Below are 17,798 nucleotides of genomic sequence, written 5' to 3' on the forward strand. Positions count from 1 at the left end.
GAGTCATTAGGAAGGAGCAGCTTGTGGCTCGTTAATTTAATCTTCCTCTCTGACCTTCAGCAGCGCCGGCTGGAAGGGGCAGCACTCACTCCTCCTGCTGTCCCTGCCTCAGATTTGGGATGGATCCGGACAATCGGGGCATCGGGGCACGGCGCATCCCGGCTGGCACGGGGACAGCTCAGTGCCCTGGCTGTGGGCTTTGGCTGCCAGCCCAGCCCACGGCCACGCTGTTCCTGTCCTGGGGAGCTCACGGCGCTCAGGGTGCCCCGGGCGTCACAGGGGACACCGCAGTGCAGGAGCTGTGTCACCCGTGCGCGGCGGCGGCGGCCGCACGTGTCCCCGCCACGGCGCGGCGGAGCGTGACCCGCGAGGCCGGGGCTGCGCCCACGCCGCCCTGGAGGCTTTGGGATTACGGCGGTGCCCAGATGGGGACGTGGCACAGCCAGATGGCAGCTCCGGGTCCAAACACCTCCTGCGTGACACCAGGGAACGAGCCACGCACCTGCCTGGGCTCCACCGGGCGTGGGGAGGATCCAAGCAGGGCACAAGGCGCTGCTCCCCAGGGAATGCTGCTCCCCAGGGAATGCTGAGCCCCAGGGAATGCTGCTCCCCAGGGAATGCTGAGCCCCAGGGAATGCTGAGCCCCAGGGAATGCTGCTCCCCAGGGAATGCTGAGCCCCAGGGAATGCTGCTCCCCAGGGAATGCTGAGCCCCAGGGAATGCTGCTCCCCAGGGAATGCTGAGCCCCAGGGAATGCTGCTCCCTCAGGGAATGCTGCTCCCTCAGGAGCACCAGGCTGTGCTGCCGGGGTCCAGCCCGGAGCTCCCATGGCACAGTGGGACTGAGACCTGGCGTGCCCCGTGCACCCAACCAGCACCCAGCGTGTGGGAGGCACCTGGGAGCTGTCCTGGAGGCGCTTGGGAAGCGCTTGGGAAGCGTTTGGGAAGCAGGGTGCTGCCGGCGCACCTTCCCCTGGGCCCCGCTGCCGCTTGCATCCATCCTAATTTGATTTTAAGCAGCTAAGGCTCATCACGCTTTGAAGCGCCCGAGCCATCTGTTCTGCATTAAGGGGTGAAAAACGGCGCAGAGGAGGAGGAAGAGAGGCGGCTCCTAATTCCACAGGGATCGTTCCCTGGTGATCCTCCCGCGAAGGTCACAGCGGCCACCCGTGCCCCCAGAAAGGCAAAGCCACCCCGACCGCGGCGGGGACAGCGGGGACGGGGGTCCTGGGGGCTCCCTGTGAGGGGTGAAGGTGGCACTGAGCTCGGGTGGAATCCTCCTCATCCTCCTGGGAGCCCCGTGCCACTCCGAGAGCCCAACCCAGTGCCGGGGGTGGCTGGAGGAGAGGAGGGATCCAGGGAGGGGAACGTGGCTCGTTAATTCTGAGGTCTCCAGGGACAGGATCGGGTGCTCCTGGTGTTCCCAGGGGATGTCCACACCAGCTCTTGCAAGGGAGAAGAGTGGGGGGCTCCAATGCTGAGCAGCGCCGTCCCCCTCGTCCCCAGGGCCTTCTGCAGCCCCCCTGGCCTCAGTTTCCCTCTCCAGCTGCACCAGCCATCCCAGCTCTGCTCCCTGCACCCTCCTGCCACCCCTGACTGGCCCTGGCGCCACCAGATCCAGGTTCATGGAGCTGCCACCACGTCCCCACGGAGCCGGCACGGGCGGGAGCTGCCATTGCCCAGCCCCGAGCCCAGGGACAGCCACGGCCCCCCCAAAGGAAGGGTCATTACTGCTCATTCCGCCTCTCCCCCATCTGTTGTGACTGTTTACACTCCACTTGCTAATTACAGGCTAATTAGTTGGTGCAGAAATTCATCACTTCCCAAACGCAGGCGGCAGCGAGGGGCGTCTCCGGGAACATCTGCACATCTGCCGGCGGCACGGGACGCTGCGGGGCTCCTGTGCCACCCCCTGCCACGCCACCCCAGGCCAGGCCACGCCAGCCGTGTCCCCTCCGCGCAGAAAGGCGCCACCAAAGCCCTGCGCCCCCGTCCCGCCCTGGCCGCTGATCCCAAGGATGGGATTCCAAGGATGGGATCCCAAGGATGGGATCCCAAGGGCTGGCAACAGGGACAGGGACAGGGACAGTCGCAGCTCTCTCGCTCCCCTGCCGATGACAATCCAGTGCCAGGCCCTGGCACGGCACTAATGCCCCTAATGGGATCACAGCCCCGGCCCCTGCGCTTTAGTTACATCAGGGCCGGCGGGGCATTAGAGCCGGAGCGGGCGCGGATGTAGGGCAGGGCTCCCCAAAGAGCCGTAATGGATCCTAATTCCCGGCCCTAATGGCACCTAAGCTCCCCTCTCCCCGGCCTCAAATCCCTCTTGATGGGAAGGGCCGGGGAGTTTTAAGCCTGGAGGAATCCGGGAATGGCTGCCCGGGGCACGGCTCTGCCCGGCAGCTGCTGGCAGGGGGGTGGTGGGGACGGAGGGTGCAGCCCCCTCCTCCTCCGAGGCGAGATGGGGGTGAGGGCAGGAGATCCAGTTCCACTGGAGATCCAATCCCCGGGCACCCCAGAAACACCAGCGGTCTGTGGGACACCCGGGTCCCTCCTGCCTGGCACCGCCACCCCGGGGACAACACCGTCCCCATCTCTGCTTGTGCCCAGCAGTGTCACCCCTTAGGGACAGGAGTGCCACCCGTGCCCTGCCCAGCTCACCCACTGCAAGGTGACCAGCCCGTTCCTGCTGATCACCACGATCCAGCAGGATGCACCAAGAATCCCAACGGAGCCGACGCCCACCGGGACCTGGGGGATGTCCTGAACCCAGCCCACCTTCACCTGCGGGCTCCAGGTACCCGGCAGTGCCCATCCAACAGCGGGGACCACCAGGGAAAACAACTCCATCCTCTCCCTCCTTGCCAACAACCCATCCTTGGTCCCAGCGGGAAGCGCCCACCGCACTGCCCACACCCCACATGGACCACAGCGAGGGGGCAGAGCCATCTCCCTGCGCCCCCCACGGCTCTCCCCATCCTTCCCAGGGGCATCACCACCCGAAAAAGAGGACGGCAGCCTGGGAAGGAGGATGCCAGCCCAGTGGAGAAGATGCCACCCCTCCAGGAGTGGTGGCACGGCCGCCTGGCACTGCCACCGAGCATCTCCCACCCCGGCCCCCCCCCCAGCACAGGGAGATGGAGCTAAATCTCTTCGGCATCAGACTCTCGCTGGCTCCGCAGCACGAAGAGATTAAAAAACAATAAAGAGAAAGCGAAACCCTCCGCTATAATTACCAGCCTTTAGCCGCCAGCGGAGGCAGGAGGGAGGGAGGCAAGGAAAAAGAGGGGGGAAAAGAAACAGAGGAGAAGAAGAAAATCCACTAAAATTTTAATAGGAACCACTGCATTTAATTTAACGACACATTTTTTCAATTACCAGAATAATTGTTTTATTCATAAAACGAGTTTCAATAAGAGGGTAATTTTCCTTTGTTTTTATTATTCATTTGTGGAACATATTCGCGGCGCGGTTCCCCAGCGCCGCCGCGCCACATCTGGGGGTGGGCTGGCGAGGGGGGAACGTCACCCACGGCCCCCAAAAACAGCACCCATGGGCGACCAGAACGTCCCCGAGCACCCCGGCGGGGTCACAGCCTCAGCTGGGCGCAAGGAGAGGTGGGGGATCCCTCCTGGCCATCCAAGGGGTGACGGGGACACGGTGGCCCTGGGGACAGGCGAATCCCTGCCCAAGCCGCCACCCCTTGGCTACGTCCCGTTCCCGGTCTGCCGGAAGCCGGGTGAGGCTGGGAAGCATCGATTTTCCCGTGGATGCTGGAAAAGCCACCGGGTCGATCTGATGTGTCCCCAAGGGCACGGAGCCACCGCCACGCCCGGGCACGGCTCCCGGAGCTCCCGGTGTCCCCGGCGGCGGGCGGCGGGTGCAGGGTTAGTGGCTCTCTCTGCCGCTGCCATTGGTATTCCTGAGGCACGGCTCCATCCCCTCAATAAAAAGCAAACACGGAATTGAAATGCCGAGCGCTGCCGGCACCTGGGGAGCCGCGGAGCGCGACCGAGCGCCAGGAGGGGACCAAGGGGACAGGGCTGGGGGTGCCACGGATGGAGCCAAGAACGGCTCAGTGTGGTTTGGGAACCCCGGCTGAGCCCTGCTGGCCCTCCTCCCTACGCCTGGGCAGGCGCAGGGCAGCCCGAGCCACACCCTGCGGCCTCCGAGGGGCTCCCATGGGGCTGGCAGCGGGGCAGGACGGCTCCATCCTCCTCATCCCGTCACCACCGCAGCCAAAGTCACGGAGTCACCGAGTGCCAGAGTGGTTTGGCCCGGGGAAGCCTCAGAATCCATCCCGTGCCACCCCTGTGGTGGGCAGGGACACCTGCCACTGCCCCCGGCTGCTCCAAGCCCCAATGTCCAGCCTGGCCTTGGGCACTGCCAGGGATCCAGGCACAGCCACAGCTGCCCTGGGAATTCTTTTCCAAGGCCTCAACAAATAATTTCTGCCACGAGATCCATCCCAGCATTGTCCCTCGGCCCTGATGCCAGCAGAGCTGGCCCTGGGCAGCCACAGGGACACCCAGCTGTCCCCTGCTGTCCCCCAGGCTGGGCTGGTGCCTCGGGGCACCACACGGAGCGGTGCCAAAGGCACCGGGCACAGCCCCACCCATCCCATCCCCAGGGATCAGCCCGGCTGCCCCGCACACCCTCACCCATGGCGCGTCTTTTGATGTGGGGGTTTTTTTGGTTCTTTTTTTTTTTTGCCCTTTTTACTAAGAAAAAGACTTACAATTGCAGATGTGACCATTAATCCTCCCAACTTACTTTGTTCCCTTCCTCCCCTGCTTTCCACTCCCTCCCTTCTCCCCCCCCCCCACTGAGACCAAGAGCTTTAAAACTCTCCTTCTGGCTATTAATTAAAAGCAACCTCTCCACTGCCGTGAGTGTACTTGCCATAAATTAATAGCAGCCTTCTTAATCAAATCTTATCTCCTCTCCAAGCACCCGGCGCATGGGGCCGGGTTGGTATCCCAGCCTGCCCAGCCGTGAAATGCAATTCCCAATGCTCCAGTGGCCTCGGCAGCTCCGCTCCATCCCCTCCTCCCGGTGCGGGCCCGGAGTCCCCACCTGGGCCGGGAGGGAGGAGAGGGGCCCGGCCACTCCGCGCGGAGGTGGCTCCCGAAGGACGCGCTCCATTTCTCAGCCGTTTACCGCGTTTATCCGCAGCCCCTGCGGACGGCACTCGCCCGCCTGAATTATTTAGGAGGGGCTCGGTGCCCGAGGCGGCGAGAGCCGCGGTGGGAAGTGTTCCTGCCGGAGCTGGGGGTGTGGGAAGGCGGCGGGGCAGTTTTTGGGGGGTGGGCTCCTGGCCCGGGGAGCTCACGGTGCTGCAGTTCCCGCAGAGCGCTGGAGAGCACCGTCCCTCTGCCCCCCATCCCTGTCCTAACAGGTTTTCCTTCTCCTCACCCCCCGGCCCTCCCTCTGGCTGCCAGCTCCCCAGTCCCGCAGAATTCCCAGACTGCAGCGGCAGAGGGGGACGTGCACACGGTGCCCTGCGGCTTCTGGGGCCGCCGACTCCAGCCCTCTCCTTCGCCATGCGGAAAACCGGGCTGGGCTCGATTTTCCTTCTTGGCACAGGCGGCCCTGCCCCGCTGGTGGGCTCAGGAGGCCACGGGGGGCTCGGGCTGGGGCCCCCCCACAGCACCACGGAGACACCAAAAAGGAGCTAAGGGGGTTTTCGGCCCCCCTCGCCCCGCTCCAATCCCACCGGGATCACAGGGATAAAATAAAACCACCCCCGCGGGGCGGGGAGGCGCTGCCGGCGCTCGGGGATGCAGGAGCATCTCCCAGCGGCCACATCCCTCCAGCAGCAGAGCCCGGAGCCGTGCCAGGCGCTGTGCCCGTCCTGCCCGGGGCGAGGGGAGAGCCGGGAGGCTCCAAGGGCCGGCCCCGGCGCCCTCCAGACGCGCCCTGCCACGACCTTGCTGCCGGAACACAGCCGGCCTTGCTCCGCCGCCTCACCGCGCCGCCGGGCTGCCCACGGCACCGGGGAACGGGCACGGGCGGCACGAGGGGGCTGCTGGCCACGGGCACGCTGTCCCCTGGGCTCAGCTCACAGCTCATCTCCATCCAACCCCCGCTTACCTGTGCAGCTCCCTGAGCCGGGAAAAAGGATTTTGGGGTCTCGGGGAGCTCTGGGGATGTGGGGACAGCTCCCATAAAGGGTGCAAGGATGTGTGCCTGTGACCCCAGGAGGGCTGGCACAGGAGGGGAGCTGGAGCTGGCGTTACCACCCCAGGGTGGACCTGGCAGAGCCCAGAGTTCTGGCACGGCCAGCTCAATCCCTGCGCCTCCCTCGGCGGGGATTTGGGGTTCCCTACACGCCGTAAGCCGATTGCAGAGGTGCGGTAACCGGATTAGAGGGGAGGCTGAGGGGAATGCAAACCTGGAGGAGCTGCTCAGCGGAGCACGGCTCCCGCCCGTGTGACACGGCAGGATTTGCAGAGCTGGAGCTTAAACTGATTTCCTTCCCTTAAGCCTTTGGAAAGGTGAAGCTGCAGGAGGGGCGTGGGCTCTGCCCCCTCCTCACCCCACAAAAACCCTGCAGGGGCCCGGTGTGGGCTGGCAGAGGGGTCACGTCCCCATGGTGACCCCATCAGCCACCCACGTCCTCACACGGGCACTGGCTCACATCCCCACGTCGGTCCAGACAGCCACCCCTGCCCCTGGCACCGGGTCACATCCCACAGCCACCCCTGCCCCTGGCACCAGGTCACATCCCACAGCCACCCCTGCCCCTGGCACCAGGTCACATCCCACAGCCACCCCTGCCCCTGGCACCAGGTCACATCCCACAGCCACCTCTGCCCCTGGCACTGGGTCACATCCCACAGCCACCCCTGCCCCTGGCACCAGGTCACATCCCACAGCCACCCCTGCCCCTGGCACCAGGTCACATCCCACAGCCACCCCTGCCCCTGGCACCAGGTCACATCCCACAGCCACCCCGGACACGAGGTCACATCCCACAGCCAGCCCTGCCCCTGTCCCTGACACTGGGACCTCCAGGTGACCCCGCAGCGCCTCAGGGAGCAGCACAGTGACCCCAAACCCCCGCAGTGCCCCCATCAGCACCCTCCAGCCACCCGCGGTGACAATCCCCGCCAGCAGCAGACACCGCCCGGGGCTCTCGGTGACATCCCTGTGGCTAATCCAAACTGACCACTGCAGGGCACGGCCAGCGAGGCCACGGCCTCAGCATCCCCTCCCTGGCAGCACCCAGCGCCCCCCAGATCCTCCCCGCAGCCCAGTCCTGGGGTGACACCCATGGGGACCACGGCAGTCCCTGCAGGAGCAGCCCCGGGTGCTGCCCCCTCCTCCTGCTGTCCCCAGCGCAGCGCTGGTGTCACCTGCGGGCTGCGCTGCAGTTTTGCCGGTGTCACACCTCATCCATCTCTGCCGGAGATGTGTCGTGGTGCTTCCCGGGCCCGGGGTGGGGGTAGAGGCTGCAGGGGGGTGATTCCTGGAGCCGGAGGCGCTCAGGAAAAGCCCAGGCAGAGACCGGGAGACCTAAGCCCAGCCCAAGGTGGCCCTGGCACAGAACATGGCCAGATTTGTCCTGGCACTGCCAGTGGCTCTGAATGGAGCTGGCAATGCCCACCCGGATTGTGGCAGCCTCCAGGACAAACGGATGGATGGATGGATGGATGGAGGGATGGATGGACGGATGGACGGATGGAGGGACGGATGGAGGGACGGATGGAGGGATGTCCTCCTCCCTCACTGCATCCTGCCGGGCCAGGCCGGTGGGACGCCCCGACCACGCTGCCATCTCCCCTTCCTCCTCCCACATCTGTCTCCAGGCCCGTACTTATTTATTTATTTGTTAATTAACTGCTGTTTCCATAACAAACGCTCCAGCTTCTCCCAGCCTCCAACAGCCCTGGGGCTGGATTGTTAACTAGGATTTTAATTTGTTAATTAAAAGCAGGGATGGCTCCATAACAAGCTCCTCTTCCACAGCCGGGGCTCTTGGCGGGCTCAGCGGGCCGTGGGCAGCCTCACCATGCCCGGGTGAACCCCTCCAGGGATGGGGGGCGTGGGGAGGGGGGAGCCCGGCCCCCCCAGGACAGGGGGTGTTGGAGAAAGGCTCAGGATCTGCCTTCTCCCAGCAGCGGTGCTGGAGATGAAGCCACGTTCCCCTGCAGTCTCATCCTGGCCACCCCCTCCCCAACACCCCAGCAGCTCCCAGCCCATGTCCCCCTGCCATCAGGGGTCCCAAACCTGGTGACAGACCCTCCTCTGAAGGCAGAGCCAGGGCTGTGACAGCATTATCCCCTCGGGATTCCCACAGCCTGGGACAGTCCCCATCCCCGCGGCGCTGGGGACACCGGGTGCACCCCGGTGGGTAAGGTAAGGTAAGGCTTGAAACGCTCCCAGAGCCAAGGGAGAAACGTCAGGCCTGGCCGGGAAACAGGGATTCATTCAGGCCCACGGCGGGGAACAGAGCGGGGCTGTGTGCCTGCCCATCCCTGCGGCTGGAAAAACCAACATTCCCTCCGGGAAAGGCCAAACAGTCACACACACACACGCACACACACACACACACACACGGCAGCGTTGTGCGTGCCCAGCCCCGAGCCCGGGGGGCCGACAAGAAGAGCTTTGTGCACCGGGCAGCCCCCAGGGACCCCCCACACCCGGCCCCGAGCACGCGGACCCCGAGTCTGATCCCAATCCCGGCCCCAGGGCACGGAGCTCCGAACCCAAACGCCTGGGGCTGCCAGGAGCTGGAAGGGACCTGCAGCGAAGGGATGATCCTGGGGGGACACGGGACAGGAGCCCCCCGGCCCAGGGGACACCCCCAGGGCTGCCCTGCTGCGGGTGGCACGGACAGACATTGTCCTGACACAGCCCTGTCCCGGCTGGGGATGTTTAACGAGCTCCAGGCTCTGGACAAAACTCCTTCGGAAGGCAGAAATCCTCCGAAGCCCGCGATTACACAGCTCCGCCGTATCTGGGTCACCGCCGTGAGTCACGGACACTCTGAGAGTGACTCAACGCTATCAGAGGGGCTGGATCCTGAGGCTGATATTCCCGGGAGAGGCTCCAAAACCCTGAGGAAGGGAAGGATCGACGGATGTCACCTGCAGATCCCCGACAGCCGGCAGGGGAAGAGGTCAAAGTGCATCCCCCGTGCTGCACTTCAGCCCTTCCCAGCCCTTCCCAGCCCTTCCCAGCCCAGCCTGGAGCTTCCCCACCTGGGTTTGGCAGGAAGAGGCTCCACACCTGGCTGCCAAGCGAGCTGGAGGTCCCAAGATCCCGGACCCCATCCCCAGGGGATGTCCCCTGTCACCAACCCCACCGAGCGACACACAAGGCCGGGGCGGCGCAGCTCAGGGCTGGGATCGGCCCCACGGAACACGCTGAGTGCATCCTCGAGGAATTCCTGGAAGGACACCACAGCCCTGCCCTGTGGAAACTCCTGGGGTCACAGCGGCCACCAAGGGCTGGGAAAGCAAAGCCACCGCGGGCCCGCCCTGCGGGAGCCACCGCGGCACCCGAGATGTCCCCGCTGCCGGGGCCACCCGCGCCCCTCCTCCCGCGGCCCCGCAGGATGCTCGGCAGACGGACAGACAAACACTTCCCAGACTCGCCCCGAGAATCCCAACGAGGCGGGGAAAGAAAAACAAGAAGAGAGAAACCACAAGAAAAACCCCCGCTCAGCCCTTCCCGCGGCACTGACGCAATGGAGTCGCCGGCCCCGCGGGGTGGAAAACGCTCTGCCAGCTCCCACCCTGCCCGTGCCAGGCGGGATGAAGGCGCTGGAGGCCGGAGTCCCCCTCCCCGCGGCACGGCCCCGAGCCAGCGGGCACCGGGCGCTCGCCCATTTACTGGGGTGTTGCCCAGACATCCTTTTTCCTAAGTATTAATTAGTCACTGCATTGCTCACTTGAAACAGAAATAGCTGTAGCATGACAGCGAACACGAGTTTTCCTTGGAAAAGCTTTTTTTTTTTTTCCCCCAAGTTTTCCCTCCCCGGACGGCCCCGTTGGCGGCTGGGGGGAGAACGGGCAGCCTGGCATTCCCCCGCAGACAGCCCGGGATTTCCAGGGCAGCGCAGCAAGCTCCGCTCACCGCATTTATTCACACACTTGTGGCTCTCCCAGCCAGAGGGGCTTTTCCAGCCGACGCCGCGCCAGCGATTCCAGCCTGACGTGAAGCTTATGGGGGAGAAGCCAAGCGAGCGAGGCTCCCCAGCGCCCCGGGGGAAGGGCTCCGGCAGCTCCCTGCCCTGCTCCCCGCACGAGCCTTGCTTCCACCGCCCCGCACAGCCCCCTCTGCCCGCCCTGCCAGCGAGGAAAAGGCAGACGAGGAGGCGACGAAGGCACCCATCCTCTCCCTCCCGGCCGGGAGGGCTCTCCCAACGGCGGCGGAGCTCGGGATGAAACATCCCACCCTAATGAGTTGATTTTATTAGTTGGCGAATGCGTTGAGAACTCATTATCCAAATAAACATCAGTTCACTCCGCCGAGCACGGCACCGCACGCCCCGGCAGCGCCGCAGCTGCGGCCGCGCCTGGCTCCCGGCCCCGGGACACCCCGCGGGTCCCCTCCGTGCCCCCGCTCCGACCAGGGGGCCAGGACAGAGGTGCCCACCCTGCCAAGCCCCTTCGTGCCACGAGGTTCGCTTCTCCCTATCGCTGCGGGGCTCCAGGCTGGGCAGCTCCGAGCTCCTGCCACCCCGAGAGCCCACCTGGAGCTGCTCGGTGCTGGAAGCAGCTCCGAGAGGCGCCCACAGCACCCCGGGGTCCCCAGCACCCCCGGGAGTCTGTTCAGCACCCAGAGCTGGAGCACGGGAGGGTGGCACGTCCCCCCGGGGACAGCGCAGAGCCCCTCTGGGCAGGGCCGTGGTGGGCACAGCGGGCGCATTGTCCGGCTCGGCAGGACGCGCTCCCTTTGGAAGCAGCAGCTAATCCCATTTCATCCCCCTCCCCGTCACGGCCATCAGCTGTTTTTCAGGCATGCAGGAGGCGGGGTGCTGAAACCAGAGCTATTGTGTCCGCCGGTCCCAGCCCCCTCCATCCACCCATCCATCCATCCACCCACCCATCCATCCATCCACCCATCCACCCATCCATCCATCCATCCATCCCGGCCCCACGCTGGGCCTGGAGCCGGCATCGTGCCCCCATCCCGCTCCATCCCCAGCCAGCCCTTCACGGTCTGCCAGGAGCTGAGGATGCCAGATCCATGCAGGACCCCATCACCTCCCTCCGAGCTCTGAGCCTGACCCCTGACAAGCCCAGGCAAGGAGGAGGAGGCGGAGGGGAAGCACGGAGCATCCCGCCCTGCAGAGAGAGACCCATGGGGGCAGCCACCTACGGCACCCAGCGCCCGACTGCTCCCTGCAGGGGGACACGGGCTGCTGGAAGGAGCACAGATGTCCCCAGAACCCCTCACCCTGTGCCCTAAATTCCAGTTAATGAGCTGGGATGTGCTGGGGGAGGCCCTGCAGGACAGGGACAGAGGGACGGGCACCTCTGGCCATCCCGGGAAGAACTCTGTGCCTGCAGCCAGGAACGAGCACGTGTGTCCTCTGCCTCACTCTTCCCCTCTGGATCCAGCAATTCCCAGTTAAGGGGGTCCAAACCCAGCATTTCCCTTCATCAAGCTGAAGGAGAGCCACCACTGGGGGTCCACACCCCACGGCCACCCCTGACAGCCAGAGTCCTCTCACATCGCGTGTCCCTGCTCCACACAAGGCACCAGGGACACCGCTCCAAGCTGCAGGCAGCAGGACCCTGCCAGGCACCCCAACCCCTCCCAGCTCTGTACACCCCAATGTCCCAGAGAAACCCCTCAGGGGAATCCCCATCCCGCTCTGGCAGGGCGCCGGTGCACGGAAGAGCTCAAGGTTACAGCCGAGGACTGGCAGGTTGGGGGCTCACCCAGCAGTGCAGAAAGCAATTAGCTACCAGGGCTAAAATTAGCTCGGCGGCGTCTTCTGCTAATGGTCAAACTCATCAGGGCTTCCCCACACCCGGGGCTTCAGCACGGGCAGGGAGAGAGGGATGGGAGCCAAAGGAGCAGCTCCCGTGTGCCCGTGTCCCCTTCCCGCTGTACCCAGTGTCACCAGGCAGCAGGACGCCCGCCAGCCCCGCTGTCCCCTTCCCACCGTCCCTGTGCCTCAGTTTCCCCCGGCTGCCCAGGCTGGAGGGAAGCTCCAGGCGTGCTCGGGAGCTGCCACGTGTCAGGGTGGGTGGTGGGGACAGTGACGGCCGGCAGGGAGGGAGAGTGGCTGCAGCACAGGGGACCCCAGCATTCCTGGAATGGACACCGTGCCACCCCTGCGGCCAGCCGGGATGCCCAGCTGCTGGCACGCAGCAGCAGCTGATCCCAGGGAGTCATGGGATGGTCTGGGTTGGAAGGGGCTTGGAGCTCATCCTGTCCCACCCCTGCCATGGGCAGGGACACCTTCCTCTGTCCAACCTCGGTCCCCTTCCCCGGGCCGTGGTGGTGACACCGATCCACCCGGGAAGGTGACACCCCGGAGCATCCAGTCAGTGTCCCCAGGGATGGCCCTGCTCCAGATGAGAGCCCCCTCGCCCCAAATCTCCATTCCTGGGGGCCCCATCAGAGCCGAGAGACAAAGGGGGCCGGGGACCAGCTGCAGCCCGGGAATGTCCCCTGCCCTCGGCCCCCGTTCCCAGGGATCAGGTTTCCCAGTTCCCAGGCAACCCGAGCCCGGCATGGCTTTCCAGGCAGGCATTCCTGCACCCCCGGGGCTGGGGGCGAGGGGAGGGTGGGGCAGGGGCCGCCAAGGGGGCCACAGCCTGCCCGGGGCACAGGCAGGTGCGGGGAGCCAGGCTGGGGAGAGGGGCTGGAGGGTGAGGCAGCACTGGGAGAGGGGCGCAGGACGTACCCCCAAAGCTGGGAACAGGGGTGGGAAATGCAGCCCCAAGAGCCGGTCCCCAAACCCACGGAGGGTGCTGAGGGCAGTGCCCACGCCAGCGGCACCGCCAGCGTGCTCAGGGGGTGAGGGATGCCAAGGGGGTGTGAGGGATGCCAAGGGGGCTGCCAGCGATGCCAAGCACGGCCAGGGAGTTGGTCCCAGCACATTCCTGCCTGCTGGCCGGGCAGTGATAGGAACACGTCCTGAGGCTGGATCCACCCCCATGGATGGGGGGAAGCCCAACTCAGCAGCAGCCGTGGGGATGAGGGTGGTTCCTGACATCACCACCACATCTGAGTGATCCTGACCCCGCGTCCTTCCCAGCAGCTCCATGCCAAGCTCCACTGCACGGCTCCCAGGACACCCCAGTGCCCCAGTGCCCACCACCCTGAGCCATCCCAGCTCCCAGGGCTGCTGGATCCCCCCAGGGCTGCTCTGGAAGTCCAAGGCCCAGAGCCACGAGGCACCGGTGGAGCACCAGAGCCACCAGCCCTGGCACAACCGTGGGCACGGCGGGGGCTCAGCTCGCCCTTCGTTAGCACAATCACATCACCACTGACAGCAGCATATTTCTCCCCGGCCGTTTCTCACCCAGCCACACGCCAGCCACTCGTTAACGAGCTTGGGGCAGTAAGGAGCGCTCAGAGGGGAGGGCACCCTGCGCTCACCCACCCACCCAGCACCCAGCGGGTTCTGCTCCCACACGGCGCTGCCCCACGGGGCCATTTCACCCCGGGCGCTGCCTGTGCCGCTGCTGCTGCAACCAACACACCCCCAAACCAGTTTGTGTAGGGCCTAGAGCGACGTGCGTGTGGCTGGAGCTCATCCCCAGGCAGGAACCGGGCACAGGCACAGGCTGGGGACAAGGACACGGCTGGTGGAGTGGCAGAGGCAGGGTCACCCCTCGTCACAGCACCCGCCAGCCTCCCTCCTCCCGGTTTAATTATCAGCGTTTTCCCAGGTTCTCAAGCAGCCGAGCATCCTCCCGCTCCCTCCTTCCCGCTCTCCTCGAGCTCCTGCCTGCGCTCCCGCCGAGCGGAAATGCCACCGCAGCCCAGTCCCCGTCACCAAGGGACGAGCAGCACTTGACGTTGTCACTCACCCTGGTCCCCGGATGGCACCGGGGCAGGAGCTGCTCAGCCACCGGCAGCTCTCCCTGCCCACCAGTGCCAGCAGCTGGTGGGTACGAGCTCCCATTTCCATCCCAGCTCTCATCCTGCCTGTTCTCCTCCTCAGCTGGCACCCCAAACCCTCGGGGAGCAGCGCAGCGACAGCCGCGGTGGCACAGCCTGCCTGGGACCAGCCCGTATCCCCCTCCCTTACGGTTATCAGGTCATCAAAATTTCATCATCGCTGTGCCCAGGCACTAATGGCTTCCCAAGCAGCATCAAATTTTAATCTTCCCTTCCCCTCCCCTAAAAGCCACTCTCCTCCCTGAGCCGGAGCCTTGCACGAGGCCACCAGCGAATGTGGCAGCGCTGGGCAGGGACGGGGGAGCCCAGGCAGGAGACCCCGCGCTCGGCCATCCCCTCCTGCCCTGATGCCACCAGCACGCAGGAACCAGCAGCTCCCGTCACCCGAGTGCTGCTGTGAGCCTGGCGCCAGCATCCCGTCCCCAGGAAGGGCAGGGGCTCGTCCTTGCCCCGCTCCCGCCCAGCCACACAGGGCACCGTGTGTGCAGACGTGCCCAGGCCCCACGCACGGCCACAGAAGATGCTGGAACTCCCGTGCTGCCACCTCTAATAAGCCTCTTTGGTGGAAGCTGCCCACGGCAGGCCCCTGCCCCAAATCCCGTCTGGAACCTTAAGCTGCCCAAATCCCTCCTGGGACTGGCCTCAGCCTCCTCAATCCCATTAGAGGTGCACGAGGGGTCCCCCAGCACTGGGTGCGGGGAAACAACATCTCTGGGTGGCAGAAAAATCTACCAAGAGGGAGCGGGAGGGGGCTGGGGACCCCCGGACTCCCCCCAGCTCGTGGGGAGCCCTTTATTGCCTTGTTCATCAGCCGAAGGGGCCTTTGCTGGCGGGGTGGGCTGCCCGTGCCCCCCAGCCCTGGCACAGCCCCCGGGCCCGGCACGGGTCGCACTGCGACAGCTCCCACCCGGGCAGCGCCGCCGGCTGAGCCTTCCCCCGGCTCCGCATTGGGCTCCGGGTAATTAGCGCGAGGCCCCCTAATCAATAAGTTATTTTTTGCCACGGGTAATTAATAATTACACAGCACAGACGGGTTGTAATTAAACTTCCATCCTCTCTCTCACGGGCGGCAAGGGGCCTGTTTTTTTTTATTTACCAACCGCAGGTGCAAAAGTGCCTCACCCCGTGGCCCGGGCAGCCCCTGCGCCCCGGCCGGGGAGGTCTCGCACCGTCGCCTCCTCCTTCCCTTCCCTTCCCGATTGATCCCATTCTCCTCGGCCGCCAGAATCAATAGCCCTGGCACAAAAGCGCTGCTGCCCCTCGCTGCCAGCTCTGCCCGCCCCACCGCAGTGGGGCAAACCGGAGCCTGGAGCCCTGTGCCAGGCTGGGAACGCTCCCGGCTCCATCACCCCACTCCCCATCCATCCCAGCGGGATGCAGCGGGGAGCGCCGGCACCCCGCGGGCACCGCGGCCGGGAGGTGACCCTGCTGGCACGTCCCCGGTGCCACCCGCGGCAGGGCGGGCGGGCACGGGCCAGGCTTTGGGAAGGATCCCTCGGGCACGTCCAGGCTCGCTCGTGGCCGCTGCCACGCCGGGGCCGGGCACCGAGCAATGTCACAGCGCCCGCCAGGACGTGACGAGCGCCGCAGAGAGCCAGGGCTGCAAAGCTCGGCTCCTGCGCCAGGAGAGCGGAGAAAAGCCCCTTCCCCAGCCCTCCAGAGCGCCGGGGCACAGGCAGCCCCACATCTCCCGCCCCACTGCCAGAGCCACGGATTAACGGATGGAGATTGGGTCTCCCCAGGAGCCCGTCCCGCAGGCAGGGAACAAACGGATCACGGGGGACCCGCCAGCCGGAGACGCCAGCCAGGAGAAGAGAAACTCGGCAAGGGAGTGAATCAATCAAAGAGACCTTCAGAGCTCCCCACACAGGGCCTGCCCGGATAATATACTGCCGCTTTAGATGTTATGTTCTGAACTTAATTACTGAGAAATTATAGCAGTGCTGGGGGAGGCTCGGGGGGAGCGGGAGCACGGGAGCGCACAGGGACTTCTGGCTCCACTTGCTGCCACAAACAAGGGCAAGAAATGTCGTGGGTGAGGACCCCCGGCGCTGCGCTCAGCCGTGCTCCCCCCATTTCCAGTCTGGATCTGCTCAGTCCAAGCGCAGGGACGGAGGCAGCCACGCTGCAGCCCTGCCAGCCGGGAGCCTCCTCTCTGGGCCCGCAGGGATCCTCACGGCCAGGAAGGGGTCCACAGGATCCCACCGCTCCCCTCTGAACCCCAGCTGCACCCCAAAGGGCCACAAAGTATTTTCATATCCTTTGGGGGTAGCGGAGCAGCTAAAAGCAGCCTGTGCTGTGCTGTGCCCGAGCCCAGAGGCTGAGCAGAGAGGGGCTCACCCTGCCCGGCAAGAACCCGAGGGTTCTTGGGGTGCAGCGGGAGCCCCAGGCACCCACATGGGCTCGGGGGTGCAGACCCCCGCCCCAGCCCCCTGCCAGCTCATACCAGCGGCTGGAAGTCCACGGGACCAACATCGGGGCACGAGCCCTGGGAATCCCCCAAACTTGCACCCCGGGTTTTGTGCTACAACGGGGGTGCCCGTGGAGGGGTGGGGGGGAATGGGCGACGCTTACGCCTCGGGGTTGCTCACCCTCCCGAAGGTGGCCCAGCACAGACTGTACCTCAGAGCAACACGTTCCCCCCATCCCCAGCCTGAGGGCAGTTATGTGTTAGGGGGAGCAGAGCAGAGCCACGCTGCTCGTCCCCCTGAACCACCACGGACACCGCGCTGCTCCCAGCAGCGGCGGGCCCCGAGTCCTGGCTCCGGAGAGGCTTTGCGAATATCACGGATGCTGCTCTTCCCCCGGCAGGAGCTCCGGAGCCGCCTGGCTCCCACCCCGCGGCTGGCACACCGATCTCCCAGCCCGGGGTAGCAATAGGCTCGGTGGAGGGGTGCAGAGCGGAGACTCCCCCCAGTTTCTCCGTGGTCCATCTCCCGCCGCCCCCCGCATCCCCTTACCTTGGGCGCCGGCTCCCGGGGGGCCGGGCAGGGCGAGCACGGCGAAGCAGAGCAGCCCCCAGCTCCGGAGCCGGGCCATGGCTCTGCCGAGACAAGCTGGGGGGGGCTTGCGGGGGGAGAACTTCCCCGACTTTATAATCCGGGCGTCTCCGGCGCAGGGATTCCCGCAGAAGCGCTGCTCAGGGAGAGGCGAAGGCGCCGGGGTGAAGGGCTCCTCGTGGGGCTGGGGGCGGTCCGCAGGCAGCTCCCCACCATCGGCAGCTTCCCCGGGGACGTGCGGAGCCGGGACCACCAAATCCGGAGCGGAGCCGGCAGCCGAGCCCCTCCCCGAGCGCTGCGCCCCGCGTCAGGGAAGGGGACGGGAAGCGCAGGGCGCCGCGCCCCCGGCCCCTCCTGCCCGCCCGGGCTCCATGGGCGCCGGGTCCCCGCCGCTCCGGGGCCGAGCGAAAAGTTTGGGGGCGGGGGGCGGCCCCTCCCCAGCGCTCAGCTCTTGCCTAGGGACATCCCCTCCTAGGCGGCTCCGGGCGACAGAGAGAGGATTCGTCCCCAGTGCGGAACGGGGGAAAGTGCGGCAGCGGCGGGCGGCGGCGCGAGGACCCGCTCGGAGCCGCCGGCGGTGCGCGGCGGGCGGGCTGGCCGTGCCGCGCCGACCCCTTTCGGCGCTCCGGCCGCCGCTGCTGCTCCTCCTGCGCTGTGCGGCGGCGGAGTGAGCGGCGGCGGCGGGGCTCGGCGGAGCCGGGGG

The 17,798-nt window shown here is 66.0% G+C and overlaps 1 protein-coding gene across 1 annotated transcript in view; it reads right to left on the reverse strand.

The window, feature by feature from the left end:
* SDK2 (sidekick cell adhesion molecule 2) overlaps positions 1-17,339 on the reverse strand; it is a 47,873-nt gene extending 30,534 nt beyond the window's left edge. The window contains exon 1 of the mRNA XM_040081667.2: positions 17,057-17,339. Coding sequence (XP_039937601.1) covers positions 17,057-17,135 — 79 coding nt within the window. The 5' untranslated portion in view covers positions 17,136-17,339. The remainder of the gene's footprint in view (positions 1-17,056) is intronic.
* Between the last annotated feature and the right edge of the window lie 459 nt (positions 17,340-17,798).

Source organism: Hirundo rustica, chromosome 18, assembly GCF_015227805.2.
Source record: "Hirundo rustica isolate bHirRus1 chromosome 18, bHirRus1.pri.v3, whole genome shotgun sequence".
NCBI classification, from domain to species: domain Eukaryota; kingdom Metazoa; phylum Chordata; class Aves; order Passeriformes; family Hirundinidae; genus Hirundo; species Hirundo rustica.